This window comes from Canis lupus, chromosome 22 (genome assembly GCF_003254725.2).
Source record: "Canis lupus dingo isolate Sandy chromosome 22, ASM325472v2, whole genome shotgun sequence".
Taxonomy (NCBI): Eukaryota; Metazoa; Chordata; class Mammalia; order Carnivora; family Canidae; genus Canis; species Canis lupus.
The window spans coordinates 58,947,323-58,970,257 of record NC_064264.1 but is presented as its reverse complement, the minus strand read 5'-3'; the positions used below and the strand labels follow the sequence as shown (position 1 = coordinate 58,970,257).

The 22,935-nt window shown below is 52.2% G+C and overlaps 1 protein-coding gene across 3 annotated transcripts in view; it reads left to right on the top strand.

Moving 5' to 3' along the window:
- The window catches only part of RAB20 (RAB20, member RAS oncogene family), a 28,990-nt gene extending 8,901 nt beyond the window's left edge, over positions 1–20,089 (top strand). For all 3 annotated transcript variants that reach the window (XM_025441136.3, XM_035704577.2, XM_049099353.1), the window contains exon 2: positions 19,034–20,089. In XM_025441136.3, the coding sequence (XP_025296921.1) occupies positions 19,034–19,569 (536 nt within the window). In that variant the 3' untranslated portion in view covers positions 19,570–20,089. The remainder of the gene's footprint in view (positions 1–19,033) is intronic.
- Positions 20,090–22,935: the final 2,846 nt, after the last annotated feature.

Genomic DNA, 22,935 nt, shown 5'->3' with positions numbered 1-22,935 from the left:
GACAACAACTTCTGTACTCCAGCCAAACACTGAGAAAAAACTGGGGCACCCCCATGCCACCATCAAGGTCTTGGAGGAGCTGGGGCTGTCATCCCTGCTGGTGTCTGTGGAGGCTGCATGGGGCGTCTGGACTTCTGCCTTCACCTGTCACGAAAGAGAAGGGACCTGCCACAGTCCCCCAGCCCCTGCTTGGATAAAGGAGCCAGCTCAAAAGGAAGATGTAAGTTAAGATCCAGTGTGTCATAGCACAGGATGCAAATGTCCAGGTTTCAATTAAAAAAAAAAAAACAAAAACACTCATCATACTTCCAACTGAGTCAAAAAAGACAATCTTGAGACGCCAACCCTGAGCTGACCGAGGTGGTAGCATTACCTAACAAGGACTTTGAAGCAGCCATCCTAAGCAAGTGAACCATTGCCAATGCTTAAACTAATGAAAAAAAAAAAAAGAGCCTCAGCCAAAACAGATTTAAAGAAGACCCAGATGGAAGTTTCTGGATGAAAAAGTACAATAACAAAAACAAAAGGCTCAGTGGATGGACTCACCAGTCAGGTGGAGGAATGGTGCTTGGGAAGACAGAGCAGGGAACAGTGGGATGGTGGTCAGAAAGAAGTGGCATCTTCTTCAAGTACTGAAAGCAAAGGTGAAGAACACTGGTACCTAATTCTCGCCTAGCATCAGTCCCAACATGTGGCTCCAGGGAAACATGCTCCTGTTGCATGTGTCTCAGTGTGGACTCAGGACTTTTCACTCCCATTCTTTAAATTACACATACTGGAATGCTGTTTCATACTGAATACACTATTTAGGTAGACTGGGGAGGATTTTTTTCTACATGAATTTTAAAAAGTTTGGTTTCAAGGATGCCTGGGTAGCTCAGTGGTTAAGCATCTGCTTTTGGCTCAGGTCATGATCCTGGGGTCCTGGGATCGAGTCCCACCTTGGGCTCCCCACAGGGAGCCTGCTTCTCCCTCTGCCTATGTCTCTGCCTCTTTGTCTCTCATGAATAAATAAAATCTTAAGAAAAAAGAAGGCAGTGTTTGTTTTAGCCTTTATTTATTGAATCGTGTTTGTGATACTTCCATTTTCACGTACAGACTTGGAGACTTTATTACGTGGATGGTTAATCCTTAGCCACTGTCATGAGGGAAATAGTCTGCTTCTTGGTTTTCTCGGCTGACTTGATGCAAGTGTGTGTGGGTAATTCTTTGATGCAGGTTCACGTATTTCTGTGCCGGTATAAATGCACGTGTGGCTGGAACGAGGCATGGTGTTTGCAGACTGGGACTAGAAGAGGTCTGAGTATTGGAACTTTAGTCTTCATTTTTCTTCTTGGCCATAAAATGCAAATTTTGTAGTTTGCTCTGTCTCAGCAGAGCTTTTCTTAGAAAGAAGTTCACTCGTGGAGCTTGGTGGGAGCTGCTGTGGCCACACATCCCTTGGTTTCCCAGTGATAAATTATTTCCAGCCAGCATTCAAAATGCAGCCCTTCCTCGAGCTCTGGCTTTGTGCTCCGCGGAGCTGACCGGAACGCACGCACCTGCTCCGGTATTTGCACTTCAGTCCGAGCCAAGCTGAGCTCGTATCTCCTACGGAGCCTTTCACAAGCGCTTGTTGATCTGTCCTGTGGGCCCGAAGGGGGTTGGGGTACATGGATGGCTCCCGCCCTCACGCTGGCCTGGCCTCTCTTGGTGTGCTGGGCTCGGGCTTCCAAAGCAGCTCAGCTAGCACCCCCCCGCCCCCTCCTTTTTAACGTGGATCAGATGGCCTTGGACCCGTGGGCACAGAGGAGCTTGGCTTTGACCTCCGTGGGCTGACTGACCCCGCGGAAGCCGTGATTCCGCTTTGGAGCTGCTGCAGACGGTCTTCTGCCCCGGCCCCGCGGGCGTCATTCACTGTCCGTCCGTGTAACGGGCCCAGGTTGAAATGGCAGGAGCTGGGGTGATTCTGGACGACCACCTTCTCCGAGACTTCCTCTTTCAGATGAAGGGACAGACTCTGGAAGTAACTGTCGCTTGTCCCTCGGCCAGCGGGTGGCGGAGCAGAGGCCCGCTGTCCCCTTGGTGCAATCTCAGAGGCGCCCTGCGCCACAGCTGCCTCCTGTGCTGGGAGGTCAGGGAGCTGCTCCTGGAAAGCCGCCCCGCGGGGTTCCTGAGGCCGCCCGGTTGCTAAGGCGCGGCCCCTGCAGCCCGGAGGCTGTGGCCGTGTGAGCAGCAGGGCCCGCCCGGGCTCCCGCTGTGGCCCGTCCAGGATGTCTGCGGCCTCCCTTCTGCGGGGCGCCGGGCGGGAGCTGGCTCAGGCCGCCCCGGGTGCTGGGCGGGATCAGAGGCCGGCTTCCGTCACACGGACAGGTCTCCTCGCCCTCCGGGCCCGCAGCAGGCGCCCCGCGGGTCCGCGCATGGCAGGGACGACCGAGCGGAGGCCGAGGGGAGGCCAAGCGGAGGCCGAGTGAGCGGAGGCTGAGCGGAGGCCGAGGGGAGGCTGAGGTGAGGCCGAGGGGAGGCGGAGGCCGAGCGGAGGCCATCTGCTACTGTCCGGCAGCCCCGGCCACGTGACCCCGGGCAGGCACAGGGCCGCCTCACGGTAAGGCCTGGCCAGTGCCTGAGACGGGAACCTTCTAGGACGGTGGCTGAGTGGCATTTGGGCCCACGCGTGTGGTTTCCAGGACCCGTGCTGGGGAGTGCGGGCTCTGCATTGGCGCTTTCCCTTTTGGCCTCCACGCTTGCCTGGCTCTGTGCACCTAGGGGTGTGTGGGCTGAGGCCGGAGGGCAGGCCTGGGGGAAGGCTGCCTGGGCCTGGAGCACCCAGCTCGGCCTCACTGCGGCCTCAGCCTCTGCTAAGGGGGCTGCTTGGGAGGAAAGCGCTTTGTTGTTCTTTTCTCTTTTTTTGGGAAGGTGACAAAAGACCTTTTCTCTCTCAGCTGCTCCTAGGTTTTTTTTTTAAGATTTTATTTATTTATTCATGAGAGACACACAGAGAGAGGCAGAGACACAGGCAGAGGGAGAAGCAGGCTCCCTGCAGGGGAGCCTGATGTGGGATTTGATCCCGGGACCTCAGGATCACGCCCTGGGCCAGAGGCAGGCACTAAACCACTGAGCCACCCAGGGATCCCTGCTCCTAGGTTTATCTGTAAAACTACCATCCTGCGGGAGTGGCCCTCCGGGAGGGGGCAGCGGGGGTGGGCAAGCCTCCTCCTGGCTCACACTTGCCCACCGAGGCGTCTGCACGGATTTGGGTTGTGGACACTCTCCTTCCTTCTCCCACGACTGTGTTGTGCGTGTCCTTTGTTATAACGAGAAACCCGGCGTCCTCTTTTTTTTTTTTTAATTTTTATTTATTTATGATAGTCACAGAGAGAGAGAGAGAGAGAGAGAGAGAGAGAGAGAGAGAGAGGCAGAGACATAGGCAGAAGGAGAAGCAGAGGGAGAAGCAGGCTCCATGCACCAGGAACCCGACGTGGGATTCGATCCCGGGTCTCCAGGATCAAGCCCTGGGCCAAAGGCAGGGGCTAAACCACTGCGCCACCCAGGGATCCCCCGGCGTCTTCTTAAAAGAACGTCCTTCTTTGGACGTCAGCCATGGTTGCTGCTTTCCACCAGCACTGGGAAGGTCCAGGAGAGGAGCTGGAGGGTTCTGCGAGATTCCCTGGAGCCTGGAGCTCTCAGCGTTACGAGTCCTGTAGCGGCTGGGCTGGTGTGTCTGACTCCAGGCTCTCCAAGAGCTCCTTAGTCTCAGCGAAGGCTTTTCTCTCCTCAAGCACACATGCAAAATTTATATTTTGCTGGGGAACATGGAAAACATGGGAAAATTGCCCTACGTTTGTTTTTTATTAAATTTTTTAAAAAATTTTTATTTATTTATGATAGTCACAGAGAGAGAGAGAGAGAGAGAGGCAGAGACACAGGCAGAGGGAGAAGCAGGCTCCATGCACCGGGAGCCCGACGTGGGATTCGATCCCGGGTCTCCAGGATCGCGCCCTGGGCCAAAGGCAGGTGCCAAACCGCTGTGCCACCCAGGGATCCCCCTACGTTTGTTTTTATCTTTATTTCTGAAAATTAGAGGGGTCCTTATTATGTATTTTGGCAAATGCTCAGTGACTGAACGTTAAATTGTCAGAATTTTGTTAAAAATTCTAAGCCCTGGGGTGCCTGGCAGGCTCATTTGGAGGAGTATGTGATTCTTAATCTTGGGGTTGTGAGCTCGAGCCCCACAGTGGGTGTGGAGATTTCTCAGAAATAAAATCTTTAGGGGCACCTGGGTGGCTCATTCAGTTAAGCATCTGCCTTCCGCTCAGGTCATGATCTCAGGGTCCTGGGGTTGAGTCTTGCATGGGGCTCCCTGCTCAGTGGGGAGCTTCTCTGTCTCCCTCTGCCCCTCCCTGCCCATACATTCTCTCTCAAATAAACAAAACCTTGAAAAACATAAAATCTTCAAAAATAAAAATCCTAAGCCCTGAAAAATTTCCAAATAAGACATTTTCTCTTATTGTTTTAAAAAAATTAATAATTATTTTAAATGTTTTATTTTTATGGGAAGGGCAGAGGGAGAGAGAGAATCCCAAGCAGACTCCTCACTGAGCACAGAGCCTGATGCACAGCTGGATCCCAGAACCTGAACTGAAGGCCGATGCTTAACGGCTGAGCCACCCAGGCGCCCCTTGAGTTTATTTTCGTGTGTGGTGTAAGAAAGTAGTCCAGGTTCTTCTGCATGTGGCTGTCCAGTTTTCCCAACACCATTTGTTGAAGAGACTATTTTCCATTGGATGTTCTTTCCTGCTTTGTTTAAGATGAGTTGATCATATAGTTGAGGGTCTATTTCTGCATTCTCTGTTCTGTTTCATTGATCTGTGTGATTATTTTTATGCCAGTACCACACTGTCTTAATGATCACAGCTTTGTAATAGAGCTCGAAGTCTGGAATTGTGATGCCTCTAGTGTTGGTTTTCTTTTTAAACATTAGTTTGACTATTTGGGGTCTTTTCGGGTTCCATACAAATTTTAGGATTGTGTGTGCTAGCTCTGTGAAAAATGCTGGTGTTATTTTGATAGGGATATCATTGAATGTGTAGGTTGCTTTGGGTAAAATAAGGCATTTTCTTGAAAGATTTGTGGCCAAAGAAGAATTAAATAGGTAATGAAATACAGCTCTTCAGAGTTTTTAAATTTAATTCTAGTGCTAGTACATCAAATAATACTCAAAGATTAGAATGATGGGAATGCCTGAGTTGGTTAAGTGTCTCATTCTTGATTTCATCTCGGGTCATGTTCTCAGGGTCCTGGGATCGAGCCCTGTGTTGGGCTCGCAGGGAGTCTGCTTGAGGATTCTCTCTCCCTCTCCCTCCACCCTCTCTCTGCTCTCTCTGTCTCTCTCTAAAATAAATATTTGAAAAAAGAGTATTCTGCCTTGAATTATTCAAAATAAAAAAATTTGTCATGCCCAAAGAATGCGGCCAATCTGTTTCCCTATTTATTCTTTGAAAGGTCTTACTTTCATTGTTTAGTAGCCTTCATGGGCATCAAGAGAGATCGTGGGGTAAACAAGTGGCCTGTGAGTCGTTTGTGGCCTTGCCAAAGGTGGGGTTTCTACTCAGAAACGGAAGCCTGGGGTGCCTGGGTGGCTCAGCAGTTGAGCTCCTGCCTTTGGCTCAAATCATGATCCCAGGGTCCTGGGATCGAGTCCCACGTTGGGCTCCCCGCAGGGAGCCTGCTTCTCCCTCTGCCTGTATCTCTGCCTCTCTCTCTGTGTCTCATAAATAACTAAATAAGATCTTAAAAAAAAAAAAAAAAAGAAATAGAAGCTTATGTGTGACTGTGCGTCTTGTGGAAAGCTGTTGTCTTGGGGCATTTCTTGAAGTAATTTCTGCCACTAACAGATTTTGCGATGCCATCTTTCAACTCACAGCTGAGTTTGAGAGTCAGCGGATTAAAATTTTTTTTTATTATTGTTATTATTTTTTAGCTGAATCAGTTGGGACTGTTTACTATGAGGATTTTGTCCTTTCTCTCTGAGTCTCAGCTACCTCATCCTCAAATTGTCAGAGGGAACCTAATTTATAGGATTCATTCTGAAGCGCAATTAGGATGGTGGGCATGGGAGGCCTGTGTGGCTCACTAGACCCACCCATATGCTTTCTTCCTCCCCCTGGGACCCAGCAGGCACCCTTAGCGTTTGTGAGATTATCCAATAGGAATAAAGAATTTATTTATTTTTAAAAAGATTTTATTTATTTATTCATGAGAGACACAGAGAGAGGCAGAAGCAGGCTCCCCATGGGGAGCCTGATGTGGGACCCGATCCCAGGACCCCAGGATCATGACCTGAGCCGAAGGCAGACGCTCAACTACTGAGCCACCCAGGTGCCCTGGAATAAAGATTCTATTTAAAAGTAAAGTGGTAGCATGTTGGCCAAAGTCCAGGTATGTAATCATTAATTGCTTAAACACGAGGAGTGCTGGATATAAAGAGGCCCCCTAAAATAAAGGGCATATTCTATAGTCTCTTACTGTGCCCTTTCCACTTTTCTGCTTTGTACCTGTTCTTGGTGCGAGGGTTTTGTTATCTTCCCTACTTTGTGCTCACTCTTCAGTTTTGTGCGGGTCTGAGCTCGCGGAGTCTTGTGTGGCCACCTCCACGTTTCCTCGGGTTTCACTCTTGTTCTGTGTCCAGGGCGAACGCTCAGTAGGTGTGAATCCTGTCACTCGCTCACTTGTCAACACTGCATACCTGCCACGCATCGGAGTCTGTGCGGACCTTGGGGACTAGCGGTGAACGAGGCAGCGTCTTTCCTCCTGGGGCCTCATTCGGGTGGAGAGGTGACAGCACACCCAGGGCTTGTGTGATCCCCTTGTGCCGTGAAGCAAAAGTGTGGGTGGTGGGATTGGCCTCGTTTGGATTTGAGGGTGTGGTTGTGGTGGCTCATTGTCCCCCGTGGAAAAGACAGTTCTGCCTCTTTTTGCCACAGTAACTTCCTTGTCCTTTGTGTCTTTCGGTAACTTTACTGATTGAGCCCGCCAGGTGCCTCGATACTTACTTTTTATATCTGGGAGTCATGATTTTGCCCTCTCTTAAAAATTGCCTTTTAACATATTTCAGAGTAGAATTGCTCAAAACAGTGTTTGACCAAATCTCATTCTTTTCCTAATAGAATTTAAAGGCCCTCCATTGCTTTTATTTTTATTATTTTTTTAAAATGATTGTATTTACTTATTTGAGAGAGAGAGAGAGAGAGAGAGCATGAGCGGGCAAGGGAAAGGCAGAAGCAGACTCTGCACTGAGCAGGGAGCCAGATGCAGGGCTTGATCCCAGGACCCTGAGATCATGACCTGAGCCAAAGGCAGACGCTCAACTGATTGAGCCACCCATGTGCCCTCCTCCACAGCTCCTAAAACCCTTATAGTCTGGCATTCCCTACGCAGACTATTCCACTTCCACAGAAGTAGGAGCTGCTTACTACTTGGGGGTCCTTGAGCCGCAGCGTGAGCTCTCTGGACCTCTGCTTCCAGATCTGAGATGTGCCCCATACAGTGTGTGTGTGTGTGGGGGGGCGAGGTGCACGCGTGGACGTGTGTGCACATTCGTGGCTGTGTGCATGTATGTCTATCCTGGCGTATGGCCCGGCCTCTGAAGTGGGATGTCAATCAGAGTTGGCTCTCAGGGCAGGTCTGAGAGGGAGCACTGGCTGCACTGGTTAGCGGAGTCCAGGGCTGTGGTGAGGATGCTGAGGCCCAGGGACACCTGCCAGTAACCAAGAGCAGAGGCAGAGTTTGTCCTTTCGGACTGGCTGTGTGTCCTACAACGTGAAAAGCCACATGGGATGGAGGACGTTTGACCTCTTCTCTGAGGACCTTGCCTTCCAATAGATAAGGATAGATAAGGACGGTATGATTGGTGCATCCCAGAGCATGGAAGCAGCAGCACGGTGCTCGGTAATTGTATCATGTCTGAGGACACTTCGTTCCCACTTTTCAGAGCTTGTCTGCAGATTGTTTGCTTAGCTAGGGACCTTTTCTACAGCAACTGCAAAAGCACATTCCAAACCTGATTAATTTCCAATCTGATTAACTCTGGCTGGTTACTGTGTAGCCACAGGTCCCTGCGCTCAAGAGAGGTGGCGCCTCTCAGCCTGAGCCACATGCACCCCCGCCTGGGCACCGGGACCAGGCTCAGAGCCTCAGGAGGAGCTCGACAGGGGTGAAGGGCCAGAACGGCACACCCAGGCTGGGGTGGCAGTTACCCGTGTTCACACTGCGTCTCAGCCCGGGTTGATGAGAGCTGCCCCTAGACTGCTTGCGGCTTTACAGCCTCACTTCCCAAAGGGAGCTCTGTGGGATGGAGAACCCAGGCCCCCCTGGACCTCCTGAATCAGATGGCCAGGTGCATGGGCAGCGCTCTGGGCCTGCTGCAGCCGCTGCACGGGCAAGACAGGCAGGGGTGAGATGGGCAGGGGTGAGGCCTTTTGGGTTTTTTGGTGTTCTTAGCAGATGCTGTTTTCCACATGCAGTTCTGTTTCTTCCTGTGTCTCTATCCATCTATCCCATCTATCTGTCGTCTCCTGGCCACCTTTCTACCTATCATCTCTCTAAATATATAATTTTTCTATCGTGATAAAATACACATAAAAATTTTACCATTTTAATAATTTCTAAGTGTACAGCTTGGTGGCATTAAGCACATTCACGTCGTGTGACCATCAGCACCATCTCCAGAACTTTCTCCCCTTCCCAGCTGTGGCTCAGTGACCACTAAACACCACCCCCCAGGCTCCTCGCCCTGGTGGCCACCATTCTGCTGTCTCTATGATAAATTGGACTATTCTAAGTAATTATTTTAAAATTTTACTTTTATGCACAGCATAATATTGTTATATTTAAATATGATTAGGAATGCCTGGGTGGCTCAGTCGGTAAAGTGTCTGCCTTCGACTCAGGTCATGATCACAGGGTTCTGGAATCAAATCTTACTTTGGGCTCCCTGCTCAGCGGGGAGTCTGAATGTCCCTTTCCCTCTACTTCTCCCCTTGCTTGTATGTGCACTCTCTCTCTCTGTGTCAAATAAATAAAAATAAAAAATATATATATAATTAGGGGCACCTGGGTGGCTCAGTGGTTGAGCGTCTGCCTTCAGCTCAGGTTGTGATCCCAGGGTCCCGAGATGGATTCCCACATCGGGCTCCCCGCAGGGAGCCTGCTTCTCCCTCTGCCTGTGTCTCTGCTTCTCTCTCTGCCTCTCATGAATAAATAAATTAAAAATCTTTGAAAAAATTTAAAAAAATAAAAATATGATTAAATCAGTTCTAACAAGGGGCACCTGGGTGACTCAATCAGTTAAGCAGCTGACTCTTGATTTCTGCTCAGGTTCTCAGGGTCCTGGGATTGATCTCCGAGCTCCGCATCGGGTTTTGTGTTGGGTGGGGCGTTGCTTGAGATTCTGTCCTTCTGCCCCTCCCCCTTACCAGCCCCTCCTCTGCCCCTTCCCCTCCCCCGTGCACCTGTGGCACGCACTGGCTCGCTTGTTCTCTCTCTCTCTCCAAAATGAATAAATAGATCTTAAAGAAAAATGAGTTCTAACAAAATAATTTAATGATTGACTTACAAGGATTTTTGCACTGTTAAATTGATGATATTATACCCCGGTACATCGCTGTGGCCCCTGCTATCCCCAGAAGGCAGCCCTGGTTGTACAGGGTCAGTGGATAAAGTACTTTCCAGGGAATTTTCTTTTTTTTTTTTTTTTTTTTTTTTTCTTTCTTTCTTTCTTTCTTTCTTTCTTTCTCTTTCTTTCTTTCTTTCTTTCTTTCTTTCTTTTCTTTTCTTTTCTTTCTTTCTCTTTCTTTTCATGACAGAGAGAGGCAGAGACACAGGCAGAGGGAGAAGTAGGCTCCCTGCGGGTAGCCCAATGTGGGACTCGATCTCGGGACCCTGGGATCACACCCTGAGCTGAAGGCAGATGCTCAACCACTGAGCCTCCCAGGTGCCCCTTTCCGGGGAATTTTCTGAGAACATAGCCTATCTGGTGAGCAAGAGATCACTAGACATCGTCAACATCTGTGGTATCCTTTGATTCCTTAGGATTGTTCAGAAAAAGTTTAATGTGCCTCCCCCGGGACAGAAAGAACAGGAAAATGTTTATTCTCTGCCAAATATTTCTCAGAAGACTTTGTATCACGGAGGAGAATAAAGCGCTGCTCTGGACAGCAAAGCTGTTAGAAATAACTGGGATATTTACTGAATGGGGTCCTCCAAACTAGAGTCCATTGTAGATAACGTGGTATTTCCAGAAAGCTCTCTATAAAGTTAGAGAGCTTTCGGGCAGCCCTGGTGGTTCAGTGGTTTAGCGCCGCCTGCAGCCCAGGGCGTGATCCTGGGGACCGGGGATCGAGTCCCCCATCGGGCTCCCTGCATGGAGCCTGCTTCTCCCTCTGCCTGTGTCTCCACCTCTCTCTGTGTTTCTCATAAATAAAATCTTAAAAAAAAAAAGTTAAAGAGCTTTCTTCACATGGTGTTTGCAATTGTCTCCGCTTTGAAACAAATAAAAATGTACCAAAAAAAAAAAAAAAACTGAAATGATTTTAGTTTCTGGCTTTACGAAGTAGAGCATTTAGCAAATCATTGAAGTTTTCTGTGATAATCTCATTCGAAAAGTTAATTATCAGTGGACAACAGAGGATCTGTTAGAGATGAAGGAGATTGCATCGAATATGCTGGTATGTGAGAGGTTTCTTTTTTAAAAAAGTTAAGTCTGTTATATAAGTGTATTTTCTTTGGATCTGCCTCTTTTTCTTAATATGAAATTGCTAGAGATCTTATATTTATTTGAATTATTTGGTTTTATTACTGAATTATTTTTAGTCCACTCGTGTCTGCGCAGAGTAAAGTACTTTGAGAATTAAGCCCCAGGCGTTATATAACCTTAGTGGTTATTTCAGAAAGCTCGACCGGTGAGTCACAAGCAAGAGATTACTTTATGTGCAGCTCATTATTTGATTCACTTGGCATATGACACATTCTTTTGTTTTTGGTTTAGTCTTCAAGTTACCAAACAAACAGCAGAAATGACACGTGTGCTGGTTTGGGTAAAAGCAGAGTATATTTCAATGTGAAACCGAGTTCATTTTCCCGAAGCAGTCTTCTCTCTGGGTCCCAGAGGTGGTGGTTCCAGGAATTGGAAATCACCAATCACCATTGGGCTTGGGCTTCAATATTTGTACGAGGAGAACATCTTCTCTTACAGGAGGAGGCGTCACAGGCCTGTCACAGGCCTCATCACAGGCCTGCAGCCTCCACACCTGCCCACTGACGGATGTGCTGGTGGGGCCCGCGGCCCTGCTCTCCTCTGTCCTGCCGAGGCACATGGCCTCCTTTGGCCCCAAGAACGGGCAGTTTCCTGTGTCACCACGTGGGCATGTTCTTGAAGACTTTATAATGGTGTCAGGCTTTTAAGAACAAAATGTAAGGAACTCTGAAGGCAAGCAGTGAAATTGGACTATTGGGTTGTAATTATTAACATCTCTTTAAAATATTATTTGATCCTCTCTTATTGGTGTAGTTCATTACTTGTTGGGTTTTAGTTCGTCCTTTTGGCAGAAAAACAACCCCATTAATATTGTGGGATAGGGTTTTTTTCCCTTTTAAACTCCTGCTCTTTACCATCTGGCTGATGGCTGTTGGCTCAGGTCTTGCCCTGCGCAGTGTTCAGGAGGGTCGCCCGTGTGGGATGCGGGGGCTTCGCCTGGCTGGTGTGGTGGGAAGGGCCTGGCCTCAGGATAGGGCTGCGGACACACCATGAGCAGTAGACCCATCTGTGTGAGAACAATGAACGGTTCATTCAGACTCATCCACACTGCTGCCTTGCTGGGAGGAAGTGGCTGTCCGTGTGGGAGCTGGTTCCACTAGACTCCGGCTTTTTGCTTGTTGTGCTTATCTGGCTTGCTTGGGTTTGTTCAATTTCTGATAACAGAGGTAGGGCAGACACCATCCAGTTCCTATTTCGTCTAGAGTTTGGAATACTGGCATTCTTGTCTCGAACCCGGGTCTCCCCCTAACGCATGCTCCAGTGGGATTTGGAGCTGGCACTTGGGCTCGGGTCCTCTGGACTCTGGTGGCCGGGGTCCACTCCTGCCCTGCATGCCTGCCTGTGTGCAGCCCTGAGCCACCCCCAAGGTGACTGCAGGTGTCAGGTCTGGCACAGTGCCCAGGAGCAGGAGGTGCCGTGACAGTGCTGCTGGTGGTGGTGGGGGGGGGGGGCGTGAATACCCCGTACACTCACAAAGGAGCCAGAAGAGCTGATGGCCAGACCAGCACTGGCTCGTCCTCCCTGCTCGCCCCGCTTGGCAAGGAGGAGCGCCTTACTCAAGGGGACTCCGTCCCCCGACCCGTCCCTGCCCTGTCACTGAGCCAACCCCTGTACTTTTTACGCCTGGTCTTGGGACAACTTCCCTCATGGTGCCGCCGGGCTGCTGCCTCCCTGCTGGCTAACTTGTTAGTGTTTTGGTGGTGAGCACCTCCTCCCTCTTTCATTTCTCAGGAAAGGCAGCAAACCGGCCTTGGGTGGATTGTTCCTTCTCGAATAGATCGGATTAGAGGGCAGAGTCCTCCCCGTGGGCATGCCAGGTCGAGGGGAAGCCGTGAAGCAATTTTAGACACTGCTGTCCACAGGGACTTCGCTAGTTTTGGGGAAGTTAGCAGATTTGCTGACTTGGCTCAGGAGACGACACAGACTTTGTCCCCAGGGGCTGGGGCACTGGAGGTCAGGGCCATCTGAGCCAACCGGTCAGCTTCTGGTTCTGTGGGTCAGCGCGGGCCACAGACGGCCGCTTTGCTCCCTGCGCCTGGAGAGGCGGAGGGCCGGGGGGGGGGCAGAGGCGCCTCCACCAGCCGCCCCTGCACGTGCACCCGCTCTTGTGGCCTTGTGGCCTCTGGCGTCCGAGGCGGCCAGGCCTCGGGGCCCCTTCTGAAGACTGTGAGCCCTGGAGCCGCACCCGGGGCGCTCCGACCACGGGGATGATTCAGTTCAGGAGGGTCTGGGGTGGCGGCCGCCCCTGTGCTGCCCGCGGGCTTCGGGGTCGGCCGCTCCGGGCGGCGTCCAGAATCGGGAGGCCCGTCGCCCCCCAGGCTCTGCCTTGGCCTCCACGTCGTGGTCCCTCGGTGCGCGGCGGCCTCTGGACCTGCCCCCTCCCCGGCTCGCCATGGATCGCCACTGGGGGCCTGCGTGCATGTGGGGGCCACCACTCCGCCCGCACGGACGGCGGGACCAGAGCAGTTCCCTCTTTTGCACGAGAGAGAGCAAGAGTGAAAGCTGGAAGGCAGGAGATTGCTTCCAACCCCAGGAGAGTGCCCCCCCAGCCCCCCTTCCACCCCTCCCCTTTGCTTGTCCGTCCATAGTGAACATTCTAGGTCTCGAATTTGGAAATCTGAGCTTTCCCGTGTGTCTCGTTGAGGAGCTGGAGCCCCGGCAGGGAGGCTGCTGTGTTTCGGGGGAGTCCCCAGAAGCCTGTGGCCAGAGGCTTCCCCGGAGGCGGGGTGGGGGCCCCGGGAGCCGGGCAGGCGGTCCTGCGTGAAGACGTGGCCAGTCTGGGTCACGGCAATCCGTGCAGCTGCTGGAAGCCCCCCCAGGACTTCTCCTTCCTGTGGACAAGTGGCCAGTGGTGACTGAGAGCCATGGCCTTCCGCTGACGGCGGAGCCCAGTGGGTCTGGGGGTGCGAACCAGTTGGGGCCACCGTGGACTGCCCGCACAGAAAGTGTGCTGCTATGGAGCCCAGGTCACCAGGGCGAGCGGCCAGCAGGACACTGTTCCAGGAGGGAATCGGGGCCTCCCTGGGGACAGTCCTGAGACGGGGCAGCGGGAGGGGAGACAGGCCGCTGAGACAGTGCCACCGCCTGGGGCACTGGCTTTTAGCAGCCACTCGCCTGAGGGGACATTTCCCAGAGCAACAGGTGGGTGGTTCCTAGTGTGACCGGCAGGCTTCCCTAGAGGCACGGAACCAGCAAGATGTAGAGATATAGATAAACTTATGTAAAATGATATATAAAATATATTTTAATATATAAAAGTCACATAATTATATAAAATATATAATTTTTATTACATGTAAATATAAATATATGAATTTATAAATAAATAAATATATAAGGTATATAAAGAGGGAAGGAGGAAAGGAGGGGGAGGAGGGGGAGGGGTGGGCTCCCCTGACTGCGAGACTCCCAAGTCTGAATTCTGCAGAGCAGGCTGGCAGGCTGGAGCCCCGGGGGAGCCGGTGTTGCAGTCTTGAGCTCCACGTCGGCAGGGCAGCAGGCTGAGAGTTTTTATAACTCAGGCTATGATCTTGAGACAGACTGCCCTTTTCTCCAGGAAATCTCAGGCTCTTCGGGCCTTCAACTGATTGGATAAGGCCCACCCACACCGTGGAAGGTGATCTACTTCCTCAGAGTCATTTGATTGTGGATCTCAAAAAATAACCTTCATGGCAATGTCTATCCTGACACTAGAGCACATTACTGGGGGACAGCCTGGTGGGGTAACCAACACACAGGTGGCGGACTCACCACACGTGGGCAGTGGATCCTCGTAGGCCCTGTCCTTGCCTTTGCAGGGTGTGGACACTGGGAGAGGCAGCTGCACCCAGCGCTGGCCCTGGACAGCCAGTCCTTTCATCACGCCGGGAGGACAGGTGCTTCCTTTCTCTTACTGCATGAGAAGAGCTTTACACGTTTGTCCTTTCTGAACATTCCTGGGAATATTGTTTCCACGGGCTGTTCTCTGACCAGGCTCACCATCAGTTCAGAGGCAGAGAGGTGGGAATGTTCTAGATTTGGCCCGTGACGGTACACTCAAGCCGAAACACATCCAATTCTAGAAAAGAGACCACAGAGGTTGTATTTATAGCACCATGGTGGAACTTGAGAGCGTGGTAAAAGGATTTTATTTCTACAAAATCTCTCAAGGGATGTGTGGTGCAGCTCGGCCTAGACTGGGCTCCTCTGTGCCATTTCTGCTCTGCCCTCACTTCCTCCCCTCCCGTCTCTGGTTCTGTGATCAGAGTTCTTTATCTTCCTCATGTGGTCATGTCAGTGTTTTTGTGAAGTCCTGTCCAGTGGGTGATCCAGGCCTTGCAGGGAGTTTAAAAGCTCCTTTGGTGGCTCAGTTGGTCGAGCATCCAACTTTTGGTTTCTGCTCAGGGCATGACCTCAGAGTCCTGGGATCAAGTCCCACGTTCAGCTTCACACTCAGTGTGGAGTCCGCTGGAGTTTCTCTCTCTCTTCCTCTGCCCCCCCCCCCCCCCAAAGTTTCTCCTTTTGTGTTTGTGTCTTATGTTTCCTGGCAGACCATACTGTTCAACTGAATGGAAACCAGTAGTTTTCTGATTCTCACGTTAATAAGTGGCTTTTTATTTCCCACTTGCACCAAGCGAGGTGATGACCTTCAGGCCTGGCCACACAGTCCATTCTCCAGGAAGCTTCTCAAGTGATACTGGCACGCATGCCCCTGTCACATCCTGGTTCTTGTGCTCTAGGGTGGGGGTCTGGGCATTACTGTTATTTTGGAAATAGTGAAACACAACATGCACATGTTTGGAATGTGCTGCCAGCCTTGTGATTTCCGATGGCCACACCATCCGTCTGTTACTGTAAACTGTTCAAGTGGAAATGACACCATGCTTGGGGTAAAGGTCGGTGGTCCTGGGCAGCCCGGGTGGCTCAGCAGTTTAGCAGCGCCTTCGGCCCAGGGCCTGATCCTGGAGACCCGGGACCAAGTCCTACATCGGGCTCCCTGCAAGGAGCCTGCTTCTCCCTCTGCCTGTGTCTCTGCCTCTCTCTGTCTGTGTCTCTCATGAATGAATAAATAAAATCTTTAAAAAATTAAAAAAAAAAAAAGGTCGGTGGTCCTCTGGCTGAGGATGGCTGAGAATGAAGGGGGAGGCAAGCCAGCGGTTTATTTCTGGTCGTCTGGCAGCTGCCTGGAGTCGCTGTGGTCTGCTGCCTTGTGTTCCACACCCCCACCCCACACCAGCTGCCGGGTGTTCTCAGTGCCACTGATGCAGCGCGGCAGCTACGAGACGTGCCCCGAAACTGGGGAGAAGGCCATTCTCTGAAAGAAAGACACACGGAGTGGATTGGTCAGTGGCAAGAGTGGCCAATAGGCCCCAGGACACAGTGTGTAGACGTGCTGATGAAAGCCCAGGACATGGGGTCCTGAGAAGGTGTTCATCCTCGGACTGGGGAGGAGTCTGACTCACTGCTTATGTAACAAGCTTACCCGGCTCTGTTACTTGTACTTTCATGGCCTCCCTCTGGTGGAACGGTCCACAATTTGGCCCCTGGGATGGAGTCTCAGAGTTACTTGCCCGAGTCACACTGTGGAGATTTGAACGCAGAGTCTGTGCCCAGAGTCAGGGCTCTCCATTGGTGGTTCGACCACTGACTGCCTGGTGCCCGGGCCAGGGTCCCAGTGCCAGCCTCCATCCCTCCTGTGTCTCTGGGCCCCTTGCTGAGCCTTCTGGTCTAAGGTCCTCCCTCTGTCCAATGTGGGAAGGGGCAGGCCCCCTTTGTGTGTTGCTGGGGAGGCTGTGTGCATGTGTCCACTGTCCTCATGCTGACCCAGCCTCTCCGGGTCACTGGCCCAAGTGCCCCCCTCCCCCACCCCCACCCCCACCCCCAGGCCCGGCTACCACCATTCCAGTCTTTGTGTCTCCAATGTGGCTATTTTAGATGCCTCAGATAAGTGGCATCCTGCACGATTTGTTCCCCGTGACTGGCTTATTGGCACGTCTGTGTTCCTCGAAGCATTATTCATAGTGGCCAAGGTATGGGAACACCCTAAATGTCCTTTGACAGATGAGTGGATAAAGAAAGTGTGTCACATGCATACAGTGGGAGATTATTCAGTCTTAGAAAGAGGTCCTACAAATGTGAGTATGTGGGCAAAGCTCAGTGAAACGGGTCACTTCTTGATTTGCTTCCTGGACAAGCTAGAATTCCCGGACAATCACACATGCTTCTGATCTGCAGGCCTGCGGACCACCCACGACGGGGGGCGGGGGAGCCCAGGTGGCTTCCTGGAGGCGGAGGACCCCGGGTCCCTCCCCTGGACTCCTGCCCCCGGGTCACTAGCAGGCCGCACAGCAGGGACACACCAAGCCCAGCAGCTTGGCTGCGGTCACCTGGCCTCGGTTTGGCACCTGCCAACCCTCAGATGCATTGATTAAACTTGAAACAGCTCGTGATTTTTCTCCTGGGCCTCTGAGGCCCGGTGCGGGTCAGCCTGGTGCCCTGGCACCCCCAGAATTGGACCACAAGGCTGCTGAGATCCTCAGTGCGCCCAGGGAGTGCAGACGACCAGAATTCCCGGGGCTTCGGCTTTGAGTCAGTGTGCGGCGCCTGAGGCTGGGATTCTTCACTTCCTACTTCCTTAGTTACTGGGACTTTTTTCTTGTTGTATCAATATATGTACTTTTTTAGTTTCTGAAAGGCGAATCAGACATTTTTATCTGGACAGGAAGAGTATGTGGGCATGGGCTTGCACACAGTAGCCGGTTGGTCTTCAGTGAACCGTGGGGCCGCCTTGCCAGCGCTCCCCGGGGATGGCTGGAACGCCGCTGCTCCTTCTGCCCCCACTGCCTCAGGAACACGAGGGGGGAGGCCGGAAGCAAGAGGAAGCGAGTTTCCTCTTGGAAAACCTCATGATGCCCAGATCGCTCGCTTGAGAGACATCGCTTGAGATAGATGAGGGTCCGACAGAAGAGGCCTAGCTCATGGCTGTTGGTGGGGACGCGTGTCTTGCTTTTCTTCACAGCTAATGCTTGCTGTTGCCAGTTCTTAAATTTGTTTTTAGAGACTTCTTGACCATTGCCTCCCAGGGTGGGTCCAGAAACCCACGGGGGAGCGCTGCTGCCTTTCTGCCTGTTGGCACGCATGCAATTGGATGTGAACTTGTAATGAAGTGATTCGTCCCAGGACTGCCCTGCTGGTGGTGTGGAAGGGCAGGATTGCCGTTCTGGGGTGCTGAGCCCCACAGCGCACGCTGCTGGTCAGCAGGTGGCCCTCGGATACTTGCACTCAGGCACTACACGTTCAGCACCTCAGCAGGCGGAGCCCCTGCCAGACCTGGTGCAGGCGGCACCTTCTCAGCTCCCCTTCTCCTCCACATCTTTAGGGAAACACCTGGGGTTTTGTTGGACATGCGGGGCACCCTGGCTTTGGGCCTGGCTCCGTGCAAGGGGGAAGTCAACTGTCAGGGTAGGATCAGGCCATCTTTCTCAGCAAACTGCTCTCCCCAGGGCCGGGCGCGAGGGCCGCCAGCCAGCTCCAAAAAGAGGCAGCACAGCCTGGCTTACATCAGGGCTGTTGCAGAATGATTGGGAGTTGAGGTAGAAATTGCTTGTGTTTCTTTAGTCATTTGGCTGAAAACTGGTTTATTGGCAAAGGACACACATTTTAAATAAATATATGTGTGTAGGTAACATGCATTTGGTCCGTGCTCCTAAGATCCACAGACCAAAGGTTCTTCATTTCTTTTTCATCAGGGATCCCTTTCTACCCAAGTAGTATGAGCCCATGACCCTTTCTCTGAATACTGGATTGGTCGACTTTTTTTTTTAAAAGAACTTATTTGAGAGAGAGCAACAGTGAGAGAGATCACTGAGACAGAGGCAGAGGGAGAAGCAGACTCCCTGCTGAGCAGGGAGCCTGACATGGGGTTGGATCCCAGGACCCTGAGATCATGACCTGAGCTGAAGGCAGATGCTTCACCAACGGAGCCCCGCAGGCGCCCCTGAATATTGGGTTTACATGCAGTAAGGGTTTACCTGGAAACCAGGCAGTTATGCAGTCTCCCAGAGCAGATGGGTGCTGCCCGTGGGTCCCATGGGGTCTGGGCCACTCCTTTGTGCATGCTAGTGTCTCCCTCAGGCCTGGCTCCAGCCACACCTGCACTTGGGGGCCGGTTCCGCTGTCTCTGGGGTTGCCAGGTGGTGTGGTCGGTGGGCGTGTCCTCGGAGGAGAGATAACCTGCATCTTTCTTTCCCTCTTCCCGGCCAGGGCGGGAGCAGTTCCACGGCCTGGGCTCCATGTACTGCCGGGGCGCGGCTGCCGTCATCCTCACCTACGATGTGAACCACCCGCAGAGCCTGGTGGAGCTGGAGGACCGGTTCCTGGGCCTCACAGACACCGCCAACACTGACTGCCTCTTCGCCATTGTGGGGAACAAGGTGGACCTCCTCGAGGACGGGACCGCAGACAGCCAGGAGAAGGAAGGGCTTGGCCCCGGGGTGGCTGGGGGCGGCAGCAGCGGATCGCCCAAAGTGCCCAAGCAGGTGCAGCCAGAGGACGCGGTGGCGTTTTATAAAAAGATCCTGAAGTACAAGATGCTGGACGAGAAGGACGTGCCAGCTGCTGAGCAGATGTGCTTCGAGACCAGTGCAAAAACTGGGTACAACGTGGACCTGCTGTTTGAAACCCTGTTTGACATGGTGGTGCCCGTGATCCTGCGGCAGAGAGCCCAGGGGCCACCACAGACAGTGGACATCACCAGTTATAAGACGCCCAGACGGACCAGATCCGGGTGCTGTGCCTGACTCAGAGAGGCCTGAGCCCCAGTGTACACGATTGGCCAGGGAGTGACCGAGTGTGCTGCGCACAGGAGCGTGCGAGTCCAGTGGCTTCTTACAGGGGCTGCACACACAGGAGGTGGTCCGTGTGCAAACCACAGCTGGCTGTTAAGCGGTCCACGGGCGTGGTTCCCACGTGGCTGTGTTGGGAGGCGGGGGCAAGTGAATCACCTGCAGAAAACACTCTTCTGAGCCAAGACTTCCAGGGACCGCTCCTTTTCCTAACGTCCTGGCCTCGCCGAAGTGTGCGGCTGGGCTTTCTCGGCACCTGGCCTGTGTGTGGGCCCCTGGCTGCGTACCTGCCCCACTGTTTTCTCAGACATTTTCTTCACTGGGGTTTCTCCCTGGTCCTACCATTTGGTATCTGTGTCTTGATGCATCACAATGATTCTTGGCGTGTTAATTTATACAACATCCGGAATCACTGCTTTTATACTGGTTGCAGCCATGTGAGCTATGCATATTATTAAAAAGGATTATGAGGAGATTCCTGGTGTGGGGTCTGTGTTGATTTAGACCTTATTTTCACTCCTGGTGGATTCCTTGCTGGGGTGCCTGGGAGGTGGCTGTGAGATTAATGTGTTTCTGTCTTTTTTTATTTTTTAAGGTTTACTTATTTATTTTTTTGAGAGCAAGAGAGGAAAAGATAAAGAGAGCACAAGCTGGGGGAGTGATAGGGAGAAGCAGACTCCCTAATGAGCAGGGAGTCCGATGTGAGGCTCGATCCCAGGCCCCTGAGACCATGATCTGAGCCGAAGGCAGATGCTTCACCGACTGAGCCACCCCGGCGCCCACGTACTTCTGTCTTTAAAAGCTATTATTGAATCCTCAGAAATTTCAGAATATTTAGACTGGTCCATTTGTCTGCTTGTCTTTTTCTCTTTCTTTTCTTTTTTTTTTTTTTTTAAAGATTTCTATTTATTCATTTGAGAGAGAGCACACAAGCCAGGGGCAGAGGGGCAGAAGGAGAGGGAGAAGCAGGTTCCCTGCTGAGCAAGGACCCTGACTCCGGACTCCATCCCAGGACCCTGGGATCATGACCTGAGCCGAAGGCAGATGCTCAACCACTGAGCCCCCCAGGTACCCTGTCTGGTTGTCTTGATGACATGAGCTCCAGTAATAGAAACCTAGGAGGTCTGTCTCTGCTCAGGTCTGTTTGGGGTCACCCGTGTAGTTACTAACTCAGAAACCCCGTTTTGTGGTGGTTGGTGGGTGGGCTGCTTGGTCAGGAGAAGATTATAAGACAAGGAGTCTGTGAGGCAGCAGTTTTTGTTTCTGGGAAATTTAACTTTCATGGGTATCTCAACCAACTTGGGCTGCTGTAACCAAATGCAGGCGGGACAAGCTTTTCTCGCAGCTCTGGAGGTCTGAAGCAGAGGTTCATGTGCTGGCAGATCTGATTTCCGGTCCAGCCCCTTCCTGCCTGCGGATACCACATGGTGGACAGAGTGAGCTCTGGTCTGTCTTTCCTTGGAAGGCACTAATTCCATCATGAGGACCCAGCCCCATGACCTCCCAAGGCCCCACCTCCAAACACTGTCCCACTGGGGGTCTGGGCTCCGACAGAAGGATCTGGGGAGAGTCAAGCGTTCAGTGCATAACGGAGTGCACAGTGAGGCAGAGGCTAGCAAGAAAGCGGAGTGTTTTGTGAGTCATTACGTTGTGGAGGTCAGGGGGTCAGTGATTGTGTTGCGTGCCCACCACCTGTTTGTGGGTCCCTCCAGGCTGGCCTCCTCTGCTCCTGTGTGGTGTGTGTTGTCCAGGTGCCAGTGTGAGCCAGCCTACAGGACAAAGCGAGGTGCAGCCTCCTGTCTGTGCCTGGGGCTCTCCTGGGAGGATACCCCGTTCCCGAAGCCCAGCCAGGGGCCTAGACTTGTGAATCCCACAGTGGAGCCCAGTGGAAAGTGAAAATGAATCTGTGAATCATCAAAAGTTTCATTACACCTCTACCAGTGACTGGTCCCTGAAACCTGCCATCACCCAGGGAGGCCTAGGGTTTATCTGCAGCCTGTGCAGAAGAAAGGGTCCTGTGGTTCATGCCTGAAGGCTGGCTGAGTTCCCACGGCCCTTTCTCCCCTGAATGTTCTTTGTTTCTCTTGCCCATGTGCCCTGAGCTCCCCCAGCTTGTGTCCCTGAACGGCCAGATGTTCTGGTGGGGGGTGCCCAGGGATGGCACATGACGGAGACATCAACCACACGGAAGCATTGCACCCTTGATTGTTGCCCTAAAAATAGGCTTCATGCAGGGCTCTGAGCCAAGTGGATCTCAGATGCAAGTCCAGTTTTGAGGTCTGAGCCTTGTTGCAGGTTCCTGCTCTGTGTGGGTGCGGTTTGCACCAAGGGAGCCAGGTCAGCACTTGGGAAGGTCAGGTTGGTTGGGTGGGTGAGCCAGCCGATGGACATGGGATTTCTTTGCTGGATGTGGATTTTAGCTGGTGACCTCGAATGGTCCCTCTTTTCCTTTGTACAAATGTGGCCCTTTGCGGGGGTGGGGAGGCCACGGACAGCCTGCTAACCCACCCGCCAACCTGCTGTGCCTGATCTCAGAGCCACCACTGCAGGTTTTCACCCCTGGCTCCACTGTGTCCTCGCACAGACGGAAGCCTCTTTCTCAACAACATCCCACCGTGCTGGGCAGCAGCGGACGGCAGGGATGCTTTGGGCTGGGAATGTCGTAATCTGTGTGTTGGGATCTCTATTTCCCCCACTTCACAGGCTGCTAGGCTGGTTTTTTTAAAGTACAACTTTTGTCTCTCTCTTTTTTTTAAAAGATTTTATTTATTTATTCATGAGAGGCACAGAGAGAGAGAGAGAGAGAGAGAGGCAGAGACATAGGCAGAGGGAGAAGCAGGCTCCCTGCAGGAAGCCCGATGTGGACTCAATCCCGGGTCTCCAGGATCACGCCCTGGGCCAAAGGCAGCACTAAACTGCTGAGCCACTGGGGCTGCCCTTTTTTTTTTTTTTTTTTTTAAGATTTTATTTATTCATGAGAGACACCGAGAGAGGCAGAGACACAGGCAGAGGGAGAAGCAGGCTCCCTGTGGGGAGCCCGATGAGGGACTCGATCCCAGGACCCTAGGATCATGACCTGAGCTGAAGGCAGATGCTCAACCACTGAGCCACCCAGGGGTCCCGACAACTTTGTCATTTCTGAACTTGGTTTAAACAGAGCTGCCGCCGTGCCAGGAAAAGCTCACATGGGTGCCTAGTGGCCCCTCCACTTCTAGCACCGGGTCTCCCTACAGACTCAACTTTGCTTCACCTGCTTTGTTTGGGGTGCTGTTGTGTTCTCCCTTTTAGGGTTGGTTTGTTCACCTGCTGCCCATGACAAGA